The 15,536-nt window shown below is 39.7% G+C and overlaps 1 protein-coding gene across 2 annotated transcripts in view; it reads left to right on the top strand.

Moving 5' to 3' along the window:
• Positions 1 to 12,671, top strand: part of SMYD3 (SET and MYND domain containing 3) — a 1,044,671-nt gene extending 1,032,000 nt beyond the window's left edge. For both annotated transcript variants that reach the window (XM_078156275.1, XM_020982112.2), the window contains one exon: positions 12,320 to 12,671. In XM_078156275.1, the coding sequence (XP_078012401.1) occupies positions 12,320 to 12,335 (16 nt within the window). In that variant the 3' untranslated portion in view covers positions 12,336 to 12,671. The remainder of the gene's footprint in view (positions 1 to 12,319) is intronic.
• Positions 12,672 to 15,536: the final 2,865 nt, after the last annotated feature.

Below are 15,536 nucleotides of genomic sequence, written 5' to 3'. Positions count from 1 at the left end.
TCCTTTGAATTCCTGTAACTCTCATTGTCTGTGCCACCCATGTGGCACTGCCTTATATGATGCTGTTATTTAACTTTTCCTGCATTTTGCCTTGTGTATATTTTGTCTTGCCTACTAGACTCTAAGCTCCTCAAGGGCAGGAACTGGGTCTTTGTATCACCCATAGTAAATATTCATAAATATCAATTAATAAGCACTAATTTAGCACCTACTACGTCCCATGTAGATGTGCTAGATAGAGGTAGGCAGTGTAGGTACAAAGACAAAAATTAAACAGTCGTTGACCTCAAGGCACTTACATTCTATTGGAGGAGATAAAATATATACACATAAGTAAATACATGTTTTTTTAAAAAAGCATTTACATAGTACTTACTATGTGCCAGGCACTGGATTAAGCACTTTACAGATATCTCATTTTATCCTCACTACAACCCTGGAGAGTAGGTGCTCTATTATCCACATTTTACAGATGAGGAGACTGAGGCAGGCAGAGGTTTAAGTGACTTGGCTGGACTCGAATAGCTAGTAAGTGTCTGAGACCAGATTTGAGCTCAGGTCTTCCTGACTCTAAGTCCAGGGCTCTGTGCTACCTAGCTGCCTCTACATGTAAAATAAATGTAAAATAATGGGGGTCTTGGAGAGCATGAAAGAGGAGAAGCAGTAACAGTATTTGAATGAATGCACTTAATATGTAAGAACACTAGGGTGCAATAAAGTAAAGAGGCATTTATTTATTAAGCACTTACTGTGTGCCAGGCATTGCATGAAGCATACAAAGACAAAAAAACACCACTCTGTACAAACAAGACATAGCATAAATTGGAGCTAATCTTAGAGGAAAGGAGTAAGATGATCTTAAGTGAATTGTCAAAGATCACAGTTATTGACCTAACACTGATACCCAGGTTTCCCACTTCCTAGCCCCATGTCATTTACATAAGACCACAGACACCCGAAGTGGTGATGGTGAGTCCCTCAGGAACCTTGCATACAGAAGTTTCTTCTTTCCAGACATGCAGTGTTCTGTGCTAAGTACCTTAATTCCAATTCTCCTCTTACATTTCTAAGTTTTGACAATGTGCTGAATCAATCAATCAAGAAGCATTTATTTTGCACCTGTTACATGCCTGGCACTGTGCTGGGCCCTGATAATACAAAAACAAATGAAACAGTCCCTTTCTTCAAGGAAGTTAGAATAAAGGTAAACTAGGATGCCGTGGATGAAGTTGGCAAATCCTTACCTATCTTGCCCTTCTCTCCTTCAAATCTTATACTCTCAGCTGCATAAAAGGTCTCGGGAAAGGACCCTGAGCTGAGAGGCAGGAGAGTTGGGTATGAGTCCAGATATGCCATTGAGTAGCTGTGTAACCTTGGATGAATCACTTTCCCTCTGAAGACCTCAGTTCCCATATCTCTACAATGGGGTGGGAAATGAGAGCATTGAACACTAGAGGATATCTAAGGATCTTTCCTATAGATTTTCTAGCATTCTCATTAATGAGCTGCGTGTGCAAAAGTCAGCCTGATTCCTCCATCTGATAGTGTGCCTTCCTCCTTACATATTCCCAGGGAACTTTTAACCTCTCCTTTTCTCCTTCACCTTGTACGTGTTATGTCTTCTCTCTCTCCCCTTTCTTGAGGGCAAAAATTGTTTTTTCATCCAGAGCATCTAAAATAGTCCCTTGTACACAGCAGGCATATAATAAATGTATGTTGCCTAAATCTCTAGAGTTGCTAGAAAGCTCAGCTCACATGCAGATTTCCCTAACTCCCCATTTCCAGCTACTGGTGCCTTTTCTCCCAAATTACCCTGTATGTCTACTTCTCTATATTCACATTGACTCCTTTTTTTCATTTATGTTTTTGTGTCCCCAGTGGCTACCACAAAGTAGGTACTCAAGTGCTTATTCAGAGATCGAGTTGTTGATTTGCATCTGACTCAGGTAGAGAACCTTGGTATAAACTTTGGCTCGTGACTTTGGGCAGGTCATTCTACCTTTTGAAGGCATAATCTCTTCCCCTGTAAAATGTGGAGACTGGACTAAAGGATCTTTAAGGTCCATTTCATAGAAGCATAGGATACAGAATATTTTTGTTCAATTTTTATTGATATCATTTATTTTCACATTACCTTCTTTTCTATGTACCCCCAAATATATATATATATATATATATATATATATATATAAAAACCTTCTTTTCCATATATGTACATACATATGTGTGGATGTATATCTGCATAGTTATGTCTATGGGTGGATGTGTGTGTGTATCCCTCTCTCCCAATCTCTAGTTCTATATCTATCCATTCCTCTGCAACAAGCTATAAATAAGAAAAGAAAAAAATTCAGTTCACCAAAACAAACCAACTTATCAGCTGAGTCTGATGGTATTGGCAATGTTCCATACCCATAGTCTACCCCCATCAGTTTTCAAAGAAGAGAAGAATGCAATTTCTCATCTCTCCTCTGGATCCAAACTTGATCATTATAACTACAAAAGCATTCAGTTTCATATTTTCTTCTTTCCATTTTCATTGTCAAGTTATCACATAAGTTGACTTCCTAGTTCTAAAGACTTTACCCCGCACCAATTCATGGAAGTCTTTTTTCCCATGTTTCTCTAAATTCTTCATATTGTCATTTCTCATGGCACAGTGATAGTCCATTTAATTCCTATACCATAATTTATTTATCCATTCCCCATTAGGTGGATGTTTACTTCATTTTCAGTTTTGTGCTAGTACAAAAGTTCTGCTGTGATAACTTTGGAGAGAGTAGTTTGGGGTAGATAAGTCAAGCGGTGTAAAAAGTTGCTGAGAGGGTAATGGGATGGCTGACCCATAGTTGACAAAGATTTTTTTTAATTGATAGTTTCGCTTCTTATCCTTGTTGCATTGATTTTGCTTGTGCAAGTTTTTCAATGTCATGCAATAAAAATTTTCTGTTTTATCTTTTTTGATCCCATCTTCCCCTTCTTTAAGAGCCCTACCTTATCTAGTTTTCTTCTAATGTGTTTATTGCATGACCTTTAATATTCAAATTGAGTATCCATTTTGAGCTAATTGTCTAACAGGCTGCTGTAAACATGATTTTTGGAGCCATAGAATCTTATAAGTTGTAAGGAACCTCAGAGATCCAATCTTCCACCTGATATAATTATTCCCTCCACAGCATGCCATATGAGAGTCCTCTTCTTGAACATGCATAGTTAAAGAGACTCCTCACAGGACAATCTATTTAATTTTCAGTCAGTTCTGAGTCTCAGAATGTTTCTTTTGTTTTAAATGGGGGGGGAGTGGGGGGGGAGAGCAGGAGGGAAGGAGAGAATGAATGAATGCATGAATGATTGATTGAGGCGGAGTTCCTGGAGGTGGTAGCATTTAAGCAGGGCCTTGAAGGATAGGTAAGATTTTGACAGGCAATTATTGGATGGGGGGGAGGATGTTGCAGGTATGAGTTGGTAATGAAGTCCCTCCTTTTTTATTGAGTCAAAAGATTAAATGAGTAGACCTGCATAATATATTATTTTTTCTTGTTGGGGAAGTGGCAAAATTAGAGACTATGAGGCCTGATTCTATTGGAACTTGTCAGTCTTATTCTTGTTTCCCTTTGGTTAAATCTACATATTTAGACTGTGCTCAGGGGAAGTCATTTATTGGGTTCCACGAGGCTCATGGTGTAGGACATATTAGATCCTTGATAAGCTTAATATATCTGTATTAATAATTAATAGGACAGCCTTATTGTTGCTAACTTTAAATCATAATTTGATTCAATTCATTCCATTTAAAAATGTGACCACAATTCTGAAATTCCTATATATATGCAAAAGATATGTAAATATACATACATATACATAGATATATGATGAGAATATAATCAATTCTAAGGTCCCTTTCATTATTCCCAAAAGAATTATATGCTTGTGGTAAGCAAGACAAACTACATTGCCATTTCTTGGATGACATTTAAAGTCTGCAAATGGGCACAACTTCTTTCTCTGGGGATTCCATTGAATTCTCTGTGGAAAATTGCATGTGTGTTTTTTAAATGTAGCAATTTAAAAAACAAAATTTAATGGAAAGAGATAAGCTTTCCCCAACACAGACCTGTTCTGATTTTATATTTTCTTAATCTGTTTTATATGCTGCTGCAGGAAATTAAATCAGAATTGTCATCTTTCTCAAGTGTATATTGCAACAGTAAGGAGGCAGAGAAGAATGGGTGATTAGGCACAGAACTGGGGAGAAAAAAGCTGCAGGAAACCATCATTCTGATTTGGCCTGGGATTTATTATCATTTTATTTGAATGGGGAAAAAAAATCCAACTTGGTCCTGGCTGCCTAGTTGAAGGGTTGTTGATAGGATGGGGTGAGACAAATTCATGCCTGGAACCTAATTAGGGAACAGCTAGAAGGCCGGTTTGACTGAACTATAGAATGCATGAAAGGAACTAATATGAAATTAGACTGGGAAGTAGGTGGGAACCAGATTGTCAAGGCGTTTAAATGTCAGGCTGAGGATTTTATATCTAATCCTACAGGCAGTAGGGAGTCATTGAAAATCACTAAGTGGTGAGAGGGTATTGATCAATGTGCGTTTTAGGAATATCAATATGGCATTTGTGTGGCAGATATAAAAGCAAAAAGACTGAAGGCAGGGTGACTAATTAGGAGGCTGTTGCGATAATCTACTTGAGAAGTGATTTGGGCCTAAACTATTTGAGTAAAGATAGAAGGACAGATGTAAAAGATGTTGTGGACCTAAAATCAACACACTTTGATAAATAATTAGAATTGAGAGAGAGGGAAGAGTGAATGCTAACTTCAGGGTTACAAACTTGGATAACTGGAAGGAAGGACAGTAGTGGCCCCAACCAAAAAGGTGAAGTTTGGAGGAGGGTTGGGTTTGGAAGAAAATAGAGGTTCCAGGAGGGTAGCTAGGTGGCGCAGTGGATAGAACTTCTGCCTTGGAATCAGGAGGACCTGAGTTCAAATGTGGCCTCAGACACTTGACACTTACTAGCTGTGTGACTGTGGGCAAGTCACTTAACCCCAGTTGCCTCACCAAAAAGCAAAAAAAGAAGAAAATAGGAGTTCCATTTTGGACATATTTAGTTTGAGGTCTCAATGGGACATCTAGTTTGAGATGCCCAGCAGGCAGCTGATAATGTGGAACTGGAGTTAAGAGAGAGATTAGGGCTACAGATGTAGATCTGGGAGTCATAGATCTTATATGTACAAAGTTATTTGCATGTTGTCTCTCCCATTTGAATGTAAGCTCCTTGAGGGCAGGGACTATGCCATTTGCTTTTCTCTTTATCCCAAGCATCGAGCTCTGTACCTGGCACATTGTAAGTACTTAATAAATGCTTATTCACTGAGACCACCAAAGGAGAAAGCGTAGAGAGAGAAGAGAGAAGGTATCAGAAGAGAGCTTTAAGGGATGCCCAGGCTCAGTGGATGAAGGGTAATGATCCCACAAAAGTAAATGAGAATGAAACGATCAGATGGACAGGAAGAGACCCAAGAAGTAGCAGTGTTACAGAAGCAAAGGGAGGTGGGCGGGGGGTGGGGAGGTTGAAAGTATCAAGATATAGAGAGGTCAGGAAAGATTGAAGATTAAAAAAAATCATTAGGTTAAGAGTTAAGAGATCTCTAGCAAGCTCAGGGAAAGCAATTTTAGTTGAATGATGGAGTTGAAAGCCATATTGTTAGAGACTTACAAGTGGGAGGTGAGGAAATGGAGGCAATAATATTGAAGTTCTGGGATTTTGGCTGTGAAGAGACATAGAATGATTGGGTTGAAAGAATGGCAGGTTAAAGCGAAAAATTTTTCTTAAAGATTGAGGAAACCTGAGTGTGCTGGTAGGTAATAGGGAAGGATCTCATAGGTAAGGAGAGACTTTTTTCAGCAAAAGTAGGAGGTGAGGTTCTCTACTGAGAAGAGGGAGAAGAAGACATTATAGATGGGCTGAGGAGAGAGTATACAGAATCTTGTATGATTTTGACATATTCATTAGAGACTCTCTGTGTTACAGGAGTGGGGAACCTGGGGCCTCAAAGCCACATGTAGCCTTTTAGGTCCTCAAGTGTGGCCTTTTGACTGAATCCAAACTTCACAGAACAAATCCCCTTCATAAAAGGGGAATTTGAACTCGGTCAAAAGGCGGCACCCAAGGACCCGGAAGGCCACATGAGGCCTCAAGGTCACATGTATGGAGAAGAATATCTCTGTATTGTGGACTCAAATGCTTTTTAAGTCAACAAACAATAACAAATACAGTGGTATCTGAGTATTATCTCTATCAGCCCATTGTATGACACAAAGAGATGTGGTTTGGTGTATGTGTAGATTGTTTATATATTTTAAATGTTTTATAGAGAGGGAAATAGCCCTGCGGATGCGTAGTTATTGATATTTTTGTCACTTTTTCATAATAATGTCTGATTTTTTCCCCGAAGACATTCGTAATATTAGCTAGTATTTCTATGGCGCTTTCAGGTTTACAGAGCACTTTACTTATATTATCTCATTTATTCCTGGTATCCTCTCCTCTTTCAGATACCTTGAGGATTGCTCCTTGAATGCCCTCAAAGTTGTATCCCTTGTAGCATGGACCTCCTCTGTGTTTTCCTCCTTAAATGCCTTCAAGATGAGCCCTTGCCAAGCTTTCTGTAAACTGATTTTTTTCCTACACTTGTGGATGATTTATAAGATGACACTACTCATAATCATCCACCATTTTCATCTGCAGAATTTTAGAAATGAGCTTGTATTCTAAACTGCTGTTTTCCTTGGATACCTTCTCTCTCTGCTTGGCAAGATCAAATATTTCCTGCCAGAGGCCGTTTCTACCTTCTTTGATTACATCTGTTAAATTCCTTTAGGTATTGGGGATAGTTGTAGCTGTTCTTTTTTTCATTTCTTAATTTGGTATAGATTTTCATCTTTTCTCTAACAAGTCAGTGATAGGGCTGTATATAAATTACATCCACATCAGTAACTAGCCATTTCTTGTTAAATCAGTTACATTTTTTGTGATGTTATTTGGTTGGTGTTTACCATGGCCACCATCTTCCAAATCACTTCTCAATATAATCAGAAGTGAGGCTTCTGTATAGGCTAAAAGCATTTGACCTCTCTTATTTCTTACTTTTGAACTATATTTTTCCTTCCTCTATGAAGAGATCAGGGGCAGCTAGGTGGCACAGTGGATAGAGCACCAGCCCTGAAGTCAGGACGACCTGAGTTCAAATCCGGGCTCAGACCAAACACTTGACACTTACTAGCTGTGTGACCCTGGACAAGTCACTTAACCCCAATTGCCTAAAAATAAATAAATAAATAAGATCTATTATCAAGATGAATTTTTAATTTTGAAAATCATCAATTTCTTCATCAAATTCTTCTACCTCTGAAATCCTCTGTATTGGTGCAAAAACCACCATTATCTTCATTGGGATCTTCTTGCCATACCAGTGAGCACAGACGAAGATGATTCTCTATCATATCATGGTGTCCTTTGAAATTATGTTTCTTGTTGACTTGGAATGAACACTAAAGCCTTTATTTGTATCTTCCAAGTAGAACCTGTACACTGTCTTTCCATTTAGCTCCCACTTACTTTTGTCCCCTGACTTCATTAACAGTGAGAACAATGTTGATTGATAGGATTTCATTTTACCAGTGATGTGTCCACTCCTTGATCATTGCAAAAGGAACTCTCATGTAGAGCAGTACCAGTGGTTAAATTCATGTTTATAGCTGGTCTAAACACTGTGTGATTCTTAGCACCCACTGACCCTCTTTTCTACTATTCTGACACTGTCACTGTAGAAGGGCAAAGGCTGTATATAGAACTGACAGCTATTTTGTATTTTTCTTTGTTTTAATGAGTTGCCAAGGCCAAACATTTCATTACTGAAATATCTGCCTCCTGGTGATGAGCATCACTGTATTTTGTTAGACCTGTGTCCCCCCAAATCAGAGGCTTTTAAAATATATAAATCAGCCAAAAAATATATGTTCTCAGATTGTATTCATAGAAATTTAGTGTCCAGAGTGAAAGGAGTTATTAGTTCTCTTGGATCCTGTTACAGTACTTAACACATCTATATTATTGTCAAGGACCTCCAAGACCATCTTTTCTAACCTCTACCTGGACAAGAATTCTTTCCATAACATACCTGACTCATGGGCATCCAGCTTCTGCTTAGTGAACTCTAGTGGGGAGAAACTTCCCTGCTTCCCACACAAGCTCATTCCACTTTTGGATACCTCCGTTTGGAAGTTTTTCCTTATATCAAGACTAATTCTGCCTCTTTGAAATATCCGCCCATTCATTGTTTCTAGGGTCGAGCTGAACAAAACGAATTCCTTTTCTACATGACATCCTTTCAGATGCTTGAAGACAGCTGTCGTGTTTTTCCCTCCCCCACCCAATTTATAATTTGGATAGGACTTGAAACAGCACTATTTGGCTATGACTAGAAGAAGAGAATCATACTGAGAGTTCAGAGACTTGAGTTTTGGTGCAAGCTCTGCCCCTTAATATCCTCTGTCTGGCATTCAGAGCCCTGCATAACCTGCACCATTGCTACCATTCCGATCTTCTTACATCTTACTTTGCACACACACGTACACCAAATACTCTTCGATCCAGTGGCACTGACCTTGTTATTCCTCGCACAAGACACTCCAGTCTCCAGACTCCTGGCTCCTTTCAAGTCCCACTAATATCCTGCCTTCAACAAGAAGCATTTTCAGAATCCCCTTAATTCTAGGGCCTTCCCTCTGTTGATTATCTCCAATTTACCCTATGTATACCTAATTTTTACATAGTAGCTTTCTGCATGTTGTCTCCCCCACTACACTGTGAACTCCTTGGGAGCAGAGTCTGTCTTTTGCCTTTCTTTGTATCCTTAGCACTTAGTTTAGTGCCTGGCACATAGTAGGTGCTTCATAAATGTTTATTGACTGACTAGATGTGTACTCTTTGCCTCTTCACCTCTCTCAGACTCCATTTATTCATACTAAAAAGAGTTAGACTAAGTGATTTCTAAGGTTTTTGAGAGTTGGTGTGACAGAATAGACTGGAGTTCAAATCCTAACTCTTACTACCTATGTGAATTTGGGAAAATTATTTAACCTCTTGGGACCCTAGTTCCTCCTCTATAAAATGGTGGATCAGATAGTCTCTAAAGTTCTGTCCAATTCTATTCCTATCTTCTGTATACTTTATTTTGTGGTGGTGGTGTTGTCAATCATTTCAGCAGTGTTTGACTCTTTGTGACCCTTGGGGTTTTCTTCTTGGCAGAAATACTTCTCTATCTCATTTTACAGATGCAAACAAGGTTAAATGACTGGCTCAGGGTCACACAGCTAGTATTTGAGCTTGAGCTCAAAGTCTTCCTGATTCCAGGCTTGGTGCTTTATCCAAAGAGTCACCCAGCTGCCCTTTACTGTGTATGTATCTCATATAATATACGTCATCTCTTGCATTTGAGTGTAAGCTCCTTGAAGACAGGACCAATTTTGCTTTTTTTTGTTGTTGTTGGTATTTTTAGCGCTAAGCAGCATACCTGACATAGTGCTTAATAAATATTTGTAGATTAATTGACTGAGCCTTCCAACCTCTGCTAGGAAAAATGAAGCATAATACCAGTGCTTCAAGAGATTGACATCTAATAGTAGACAGGCAAAAGGAATTGGCAAGACTTTAATGTAGTAAAAAAAAAAGTTAACTGATTTGAAATATCATAATGATAACCAGATGAGATCATAGATTTAGAAATGGAGAGGACCTTTGAAATCATATAGTCCATTGAGCTCAGTTTACATTCGAGGAAACAGACACCCAGAGAATTGAAATGATTTGCTCCAGAACAGTTTTAACCTAAAATCCTTATCTGCTACTGTCAGTCGGTAAACACTTATTAAGGGCCTACCAAGCATCAGGCACAATTCTAAGCTCTGGGGATACAAAAAGAGGCAAAAGACACTCCTTGCCCTCCAAGAGCTTACAATCTAATGGAGGAGACAACATGCAAACAAATATAAATGGTTAAGCTATGTACAGGATAAATAGGAAACAATCAAAAGAGGGAAAGCACTGGAATTAGGAGGGGTTAGTGAAGGTTCAATAGAAAGTGGGGTTTTAGGTGGGACTTAAAGGAAGCCAGTGAGGTCTGAAGGTGGAGTAAAGGAGGGACATGGGATCTGCCAGAGCAGAGAGATAGAGTGTCTTATTCATGGAACAGCCAGGAGGCCAGTGGTGTAAGGAAATTGGAAAGACAGATGGGGACTAGATTATGAAGGGTTTTGGATATCAAACAGAGGATTTGGTATATGATCTTGGAGGTAATAGGGGAGCCATTGAAGTTAATTGAGTAGGATTTGTGTGTGACATGATTGGAGCCTTAGGAAAATCACTTTAGGTGCGACATACTACTATAGCCTGGGAAGCCCAAATCAATTAGTGCCATGAGGAAAATTTTGACAATTCAGACAAACTGGAGTAGAATAATAGCAGTTAGGAAATCTGCCCCCTCCCCCCCACCACACACACACACACACACACACACACTGCTGTGCTCCCAACACAGGTGTGTCTCAATAAAGCCCAAAAAAGGAAAATCTTTTGCAAATTAGGCTAGCCTTTCTTCTCTAAGAATTTCTTGTTAATCCAGTTCATCCCCTAGGCCAGTGTTAAACTGCTGCTGCCCACTTCCATCCTTTCTCCTAGATCTCATCAGATTGCTAGCACTTCCCTTCTGAGTCAAAGCGAAGAGAACATCTAAGCCCCTTTTCAACCAAGAGAATTTCTTTCCTATGAAGTGACTTGAAAGCTCCTCTGTGTAATCATGTGGATTTCTGCTTCAGACCATAAGACACCCCAACTGTGAATCACGAGCTGGAGCCAATGCAGTGGGATGAGAATGAGACCAAGCTAGGCTTTCTCCAGTGCCACAATCAAATCAAAAATTCATTTTTAATCAGCAGACCATAAGGAAAACTAAAAAAGCAATGCTGGCTGGACAGGGGGCAGAGGTTCCCTGTGTCTTCCCCAGAGGAGGCCAGGCATCACGGGATGCCCAACCCAGACAGTAGACACAAAGGCCCCGGCCAAGAATAGCAAATGTAAGTCTGTCTGGACTGTCTGTCCTCTACTCTCATTTGCAATTCATCTTGGCATCTTTACACATCAGCTGCCTACTGGGCTTCCCTTTCTAGAGGGTGCCTGATGAAAATGACCCTGTGTCCCCATATTGTGGCTGGGTGATTACAGCAGTTTTTCATAATTAGGTCAGTTCTTTGGGTCTAGAGGCAGTAAGTGATGGGGACCACATAAATGGGATGGACCAGCCACCTCAATGCCTGGGTATCCCAGCCCCTCCCCGCAGCTCAGGTAAAATGATTTTCCAAAGGCAGGAAGCAGCACAATTTCAGAGCAAATTAAGGGCCTGAGCAAGTGCTGTATAGGAAAATTAGAAGGGGGGATGACCCCATGGTTGGGGGCTGGAAACACATATCTCTGGTTCTTTTTAAAGGGTTTTTTTTTTTTAAGACTTAAAAGAAAGCTTCGACCTTTCACTTTTGGTCTGTTTTCTATTCCATACAAGAGACCCAATTCCTGTCTCCCTGCCTTTCTTTAAGATGCATCACAGTCACCATCTCCTGCTTGGAACTCTTCCTGATTCCCCCTTCTTCTATTAGTCCCTTCCCTCCCAAACCACCTTGTCTTTAATTACTTTGTATAGATTTGTCTTTATTCATATTACATTTATGCCATATGTATTTACTGTATCTTGTACGTATATATTTTTATATGTACTTGTCTCTTCCCATTAGAATGTGAGCTCATTAGGAGAATGGATTGTTTCCTCCTTGGTACTTGTATCCCCTGGGTCTGGTACCTAGTAGGTGTTTAATAAATGCTTGTTGCTTGATTTAATCAATCAGGAAACATTTATCAAACTCTTATGTATGATTGTTGGTTGATCCCCCATTGTTACTTACACCAGAGTATATTTTCTTTCTGGGGTCTAATCTATCCTGAGAGCAGTTTTTATACCACAAATGACTTCACCTCTCTCAGGCTCACTATCATTATTATTATAGTTTCACGGAGCAAGACATTTCTTCCTTCTAGGCCTCAGTTTCTATTTTAAAATGATGAGGTTGGACTACCTGCTAAGGTTATATTTCTAGCTTTAAAACTCTTTGAATTCTGTGCTTTAATCCCCAAAGCACAGGTTAAGAAGAAGAAAGAGGTAAAAGTACTAAGCAATCTGTCTATTTTTTTCATTCAGGCTTTTGAGCTTATGAAAATGACACACGGCAGAGACCACAGCCTGGTAGAAGACCTGATGCTGCTTTTGGGAGACTGTGAGGCCACTCTTCGAGTGGCATGAGTGGACCTGACCCTAGGCCACAAGACCATGACTCTGAAGTGAAGGAAAGAAGGCTGACCATTTCAGGCCTTGATTGTCTGGGTTAGATCATAAACATTGGCTTTCTGTTTGCTGTGTGAACCTCACCTCTCAAAAATGCTGTGCTATGTTTATCTAGGTGCCTAGTATTGTCCGGTGTGGTTTGCAAATAACAGGAACCACTGAGTTAGAAGGAAACTGAATTATAATAAACAGAAGGTTTGGTAGGCAACACCATCTGGCAATTGGTGTTTTTTTTTCTTCCTTATTAGCAATCTTAGCGTGTAAGATCTCAGTTGTGAAATATAGATTCGATTCTATACGACTGATTCATCTGCATTGACTGAGTGCCTACTACGTGTGTAAGGTATGGTGCTACACACCGCAGACAGACAAAAATGAAACAGCATTTTTCATTCTACCTGTGAATGCTCCACTCCCTCCACTAGCAGATTTTCATAATTATCACCTGGGGGAAAAACCAGTTGTTTTTCATTCATTTCTATACAAAAAACCTAGAAGCCAAGTCTGTGAAAAGATAGATTTTTTCATGGAAAATCCCATGTATTCATGTTCCCCTTTATACCTGCAGCTCAAATTTAGGAAAATGAAGATCTTAATCTAATTCTGGGTAAGAGATCATTCTCAGCTACCATTACCGTCTGGTTTTAGAACAGGCAAGGCATGTTTAATGCAAAAATCAAAATGAGTCTGTGTCTTTCATGAATCTTCTTTCCCATTCCAAACACTGTGTAAATCTCTGTCACTGTCACCACATTGGTTTTTGGTTTGTTTTCTTTTTGAAATAGGAAAGGTTGGAAAGGAGTAGTGAAAAGAGCCCTGGAGCTTAGGACACACCTTCGATGTGGGTACATGCCAAGGTTCTATTCTGGGCCTTCTTTTTCCTTTACACTCTCTCATGGTGACATCAGCTGACTTGGGTTCAATTATCATCTCTAGGTAGATGACACTCAGATCTTTATCTGATTCTACTCACTTTTTTCCCCCAACAGCATTCCAACTAAGATGACCCCCACAGGCATGTCAAACTCATATCCAAAACAAAACACAACACTCTTCCCAACTTCCCTGTTTTTGTCAAGAAATATGTGTATTTCCTCCCAAGGCTATTCAAGCCAATTTTTAAGCGTATACATATATATCTAGATGTATAGATGTGCATGATAGGTATGCCCATGTAAGCTATGTATATCCATATGGGTTGTCTGAATGTATAGACAGGAGGTTCACAGCTTGCATAGATAGGTATCTCTAGAATCTAAACTATCCTCTCCAAGGGAAACAATGATTTCCTGCCTTTATGAGAGCAGAAAGGCCATGACTGGGCACTTGCTACCTCACCTCATCTCTCTTTGAGAAGGTATCACACTAAGCTACCCGCCTCAGATATTGCTAGTCTAGGGATTCAGTGGATTCAGAAGAAAAGCTTCTTCTCTGTTCACTCACAAGAGGAGAGGGTAGCCTCAAACTTGTAGTCACCAGCGTGGCCCCTTTCCACCAAAGACTGGCCATAGAAAAGATGATCACAAATAATGAATACAAAGCAAACCCATTTATCTAAGCAAATAGAAAATGGAGAAGTTATGCAAATTAGAATAAAATAAAAATACACAAAAGGGAATGAGTTCTGGAACTGCCAGTCATAGCAATAGGATGATGACTTAGACATTTTTTCTGATCCCCATGACCTCTCACATCTTTCCAAGGCAGAAATTGTATGCGTTCATAATAGTGACTTCAGCTATCTCCTTGGTCTAAGACATCCACAATCTCCCTCCAAAAAAAGGTAAAGCAACCAAAAAAAATCTATAAACTGATGCCTACTGATCCTGCGCTCACTGAGCACCCCTCCCCAACCCCTTGCTATCAGCAATGAGACTGCACTAGCAGACCCAAGAACCTGACACAGGCTTACAATGAAAAATACTCCTATATTCCAGTCCTGCCCTCCCTCTTTTCAGTGTTGTGGAGATCCCAGCTCTAGGCTGTAGAGATTTGCCCAGGCTACAAAAGAAAGCCAGGCAGTTACAGTTCCTCAGGAGCAAAAGTCCATCCAGGGCCACAGCCTTGGAGCACCAGTGGTACAAAGCTCTGAACTGCCACTTCTGAGCAGAGAACTGAGGAAGAGGAGGAGTGGGACAGGTCAGGACAGGTTATACTATATGTCAGGGGAGGAAAGGGTACTGGGCCGTACTTCACTAAGCCTGAGAGAAAGACTACAGCATCCAGCTATGGCCAGTTTTTACAACCCAAAAGTCATGTGGGGCAGAGACCTAGGCTGGTGAACTATGAATTGCCCAGCATGGGAAGAGGCTGAGATGCTTTGAGATCTATCCTCCAAGGAAATTACAATTAGATGCAAGGAAGTCAGAAAGAATACGGTGGAGAAAATAAGGGGAGGAAAAGACTGAAATTATCAAAGGTTTCAGAAAGAACAAAACCCAAAGACCTTGAACATAAACAGATAAATCAATAGGAAAAACAATAACAGAAGGAAATATTGCCTCCAGATCTAGTAAACTAGTTAAGGCATCTATGAATAAATACTGAAAAACAAAGAGAAATGATCCAACTTGTTGAGACAGAGATATGAGACCCCATAGAATTTGAAGACAACATGGGACCACAACATGCTGTCCTTGAGTGATTTAAAAGAGAAATGGGGATTATGGGAGCTGAATTTATGGATACTCAGCAAAAATAATGAACAGGATAGAAAAACTGGAATCTGCCATGGCAGTCTCACCAAATAAACACATGAGAGAACAACAGATTGGGAATGCAAATAACAGAAGTAAAAAACAATCTAGAAGAAGAGAAGGAAAAAAAATTTTCAGTGAAAATATGGTCATTACACAAGCAAAACATAATAATCTTGTAGACGGGATACACAGAAACAAATGAAGGATCATAGGTATCCCAGAAGAACAGGACAGGACAAATGAATCATAACGAAGAAATTAACAGAAGAGAATTGCCCAGAACTTCTGAACATGGAAAAGAAAATTTCAATTGAAAGAATTCACAGATTGCCTCCAGGAAAACAAACAAACAAACAAACAAAAGACTGCAAACT

The sequence above is a fragment of the Phascolarctos cinereus genome, unplaced genomic scaffold (genome assembly GCF_003287225.1).
Source record: "Phascolarctos cinereus isolate Bilbo 61053 unplaced genomic scaffold, phaCin_HiC Scaffold_5;HRSCAF=322, whole genome shotgun sequence".
Taxonomy (NCBI): domain Eukaryota; kingdom Metazoa; phylum Chordata; class Mammalia; order Diprotodontia; family Phascolarctidae; genus Phascolarctos; species Phascolarctos cinereus.
The sequence above is the reverse complement of the archived record's forward strand: the minus strand, read 5'-3'. Positions and strand labels throughout refer to the sequence as shown.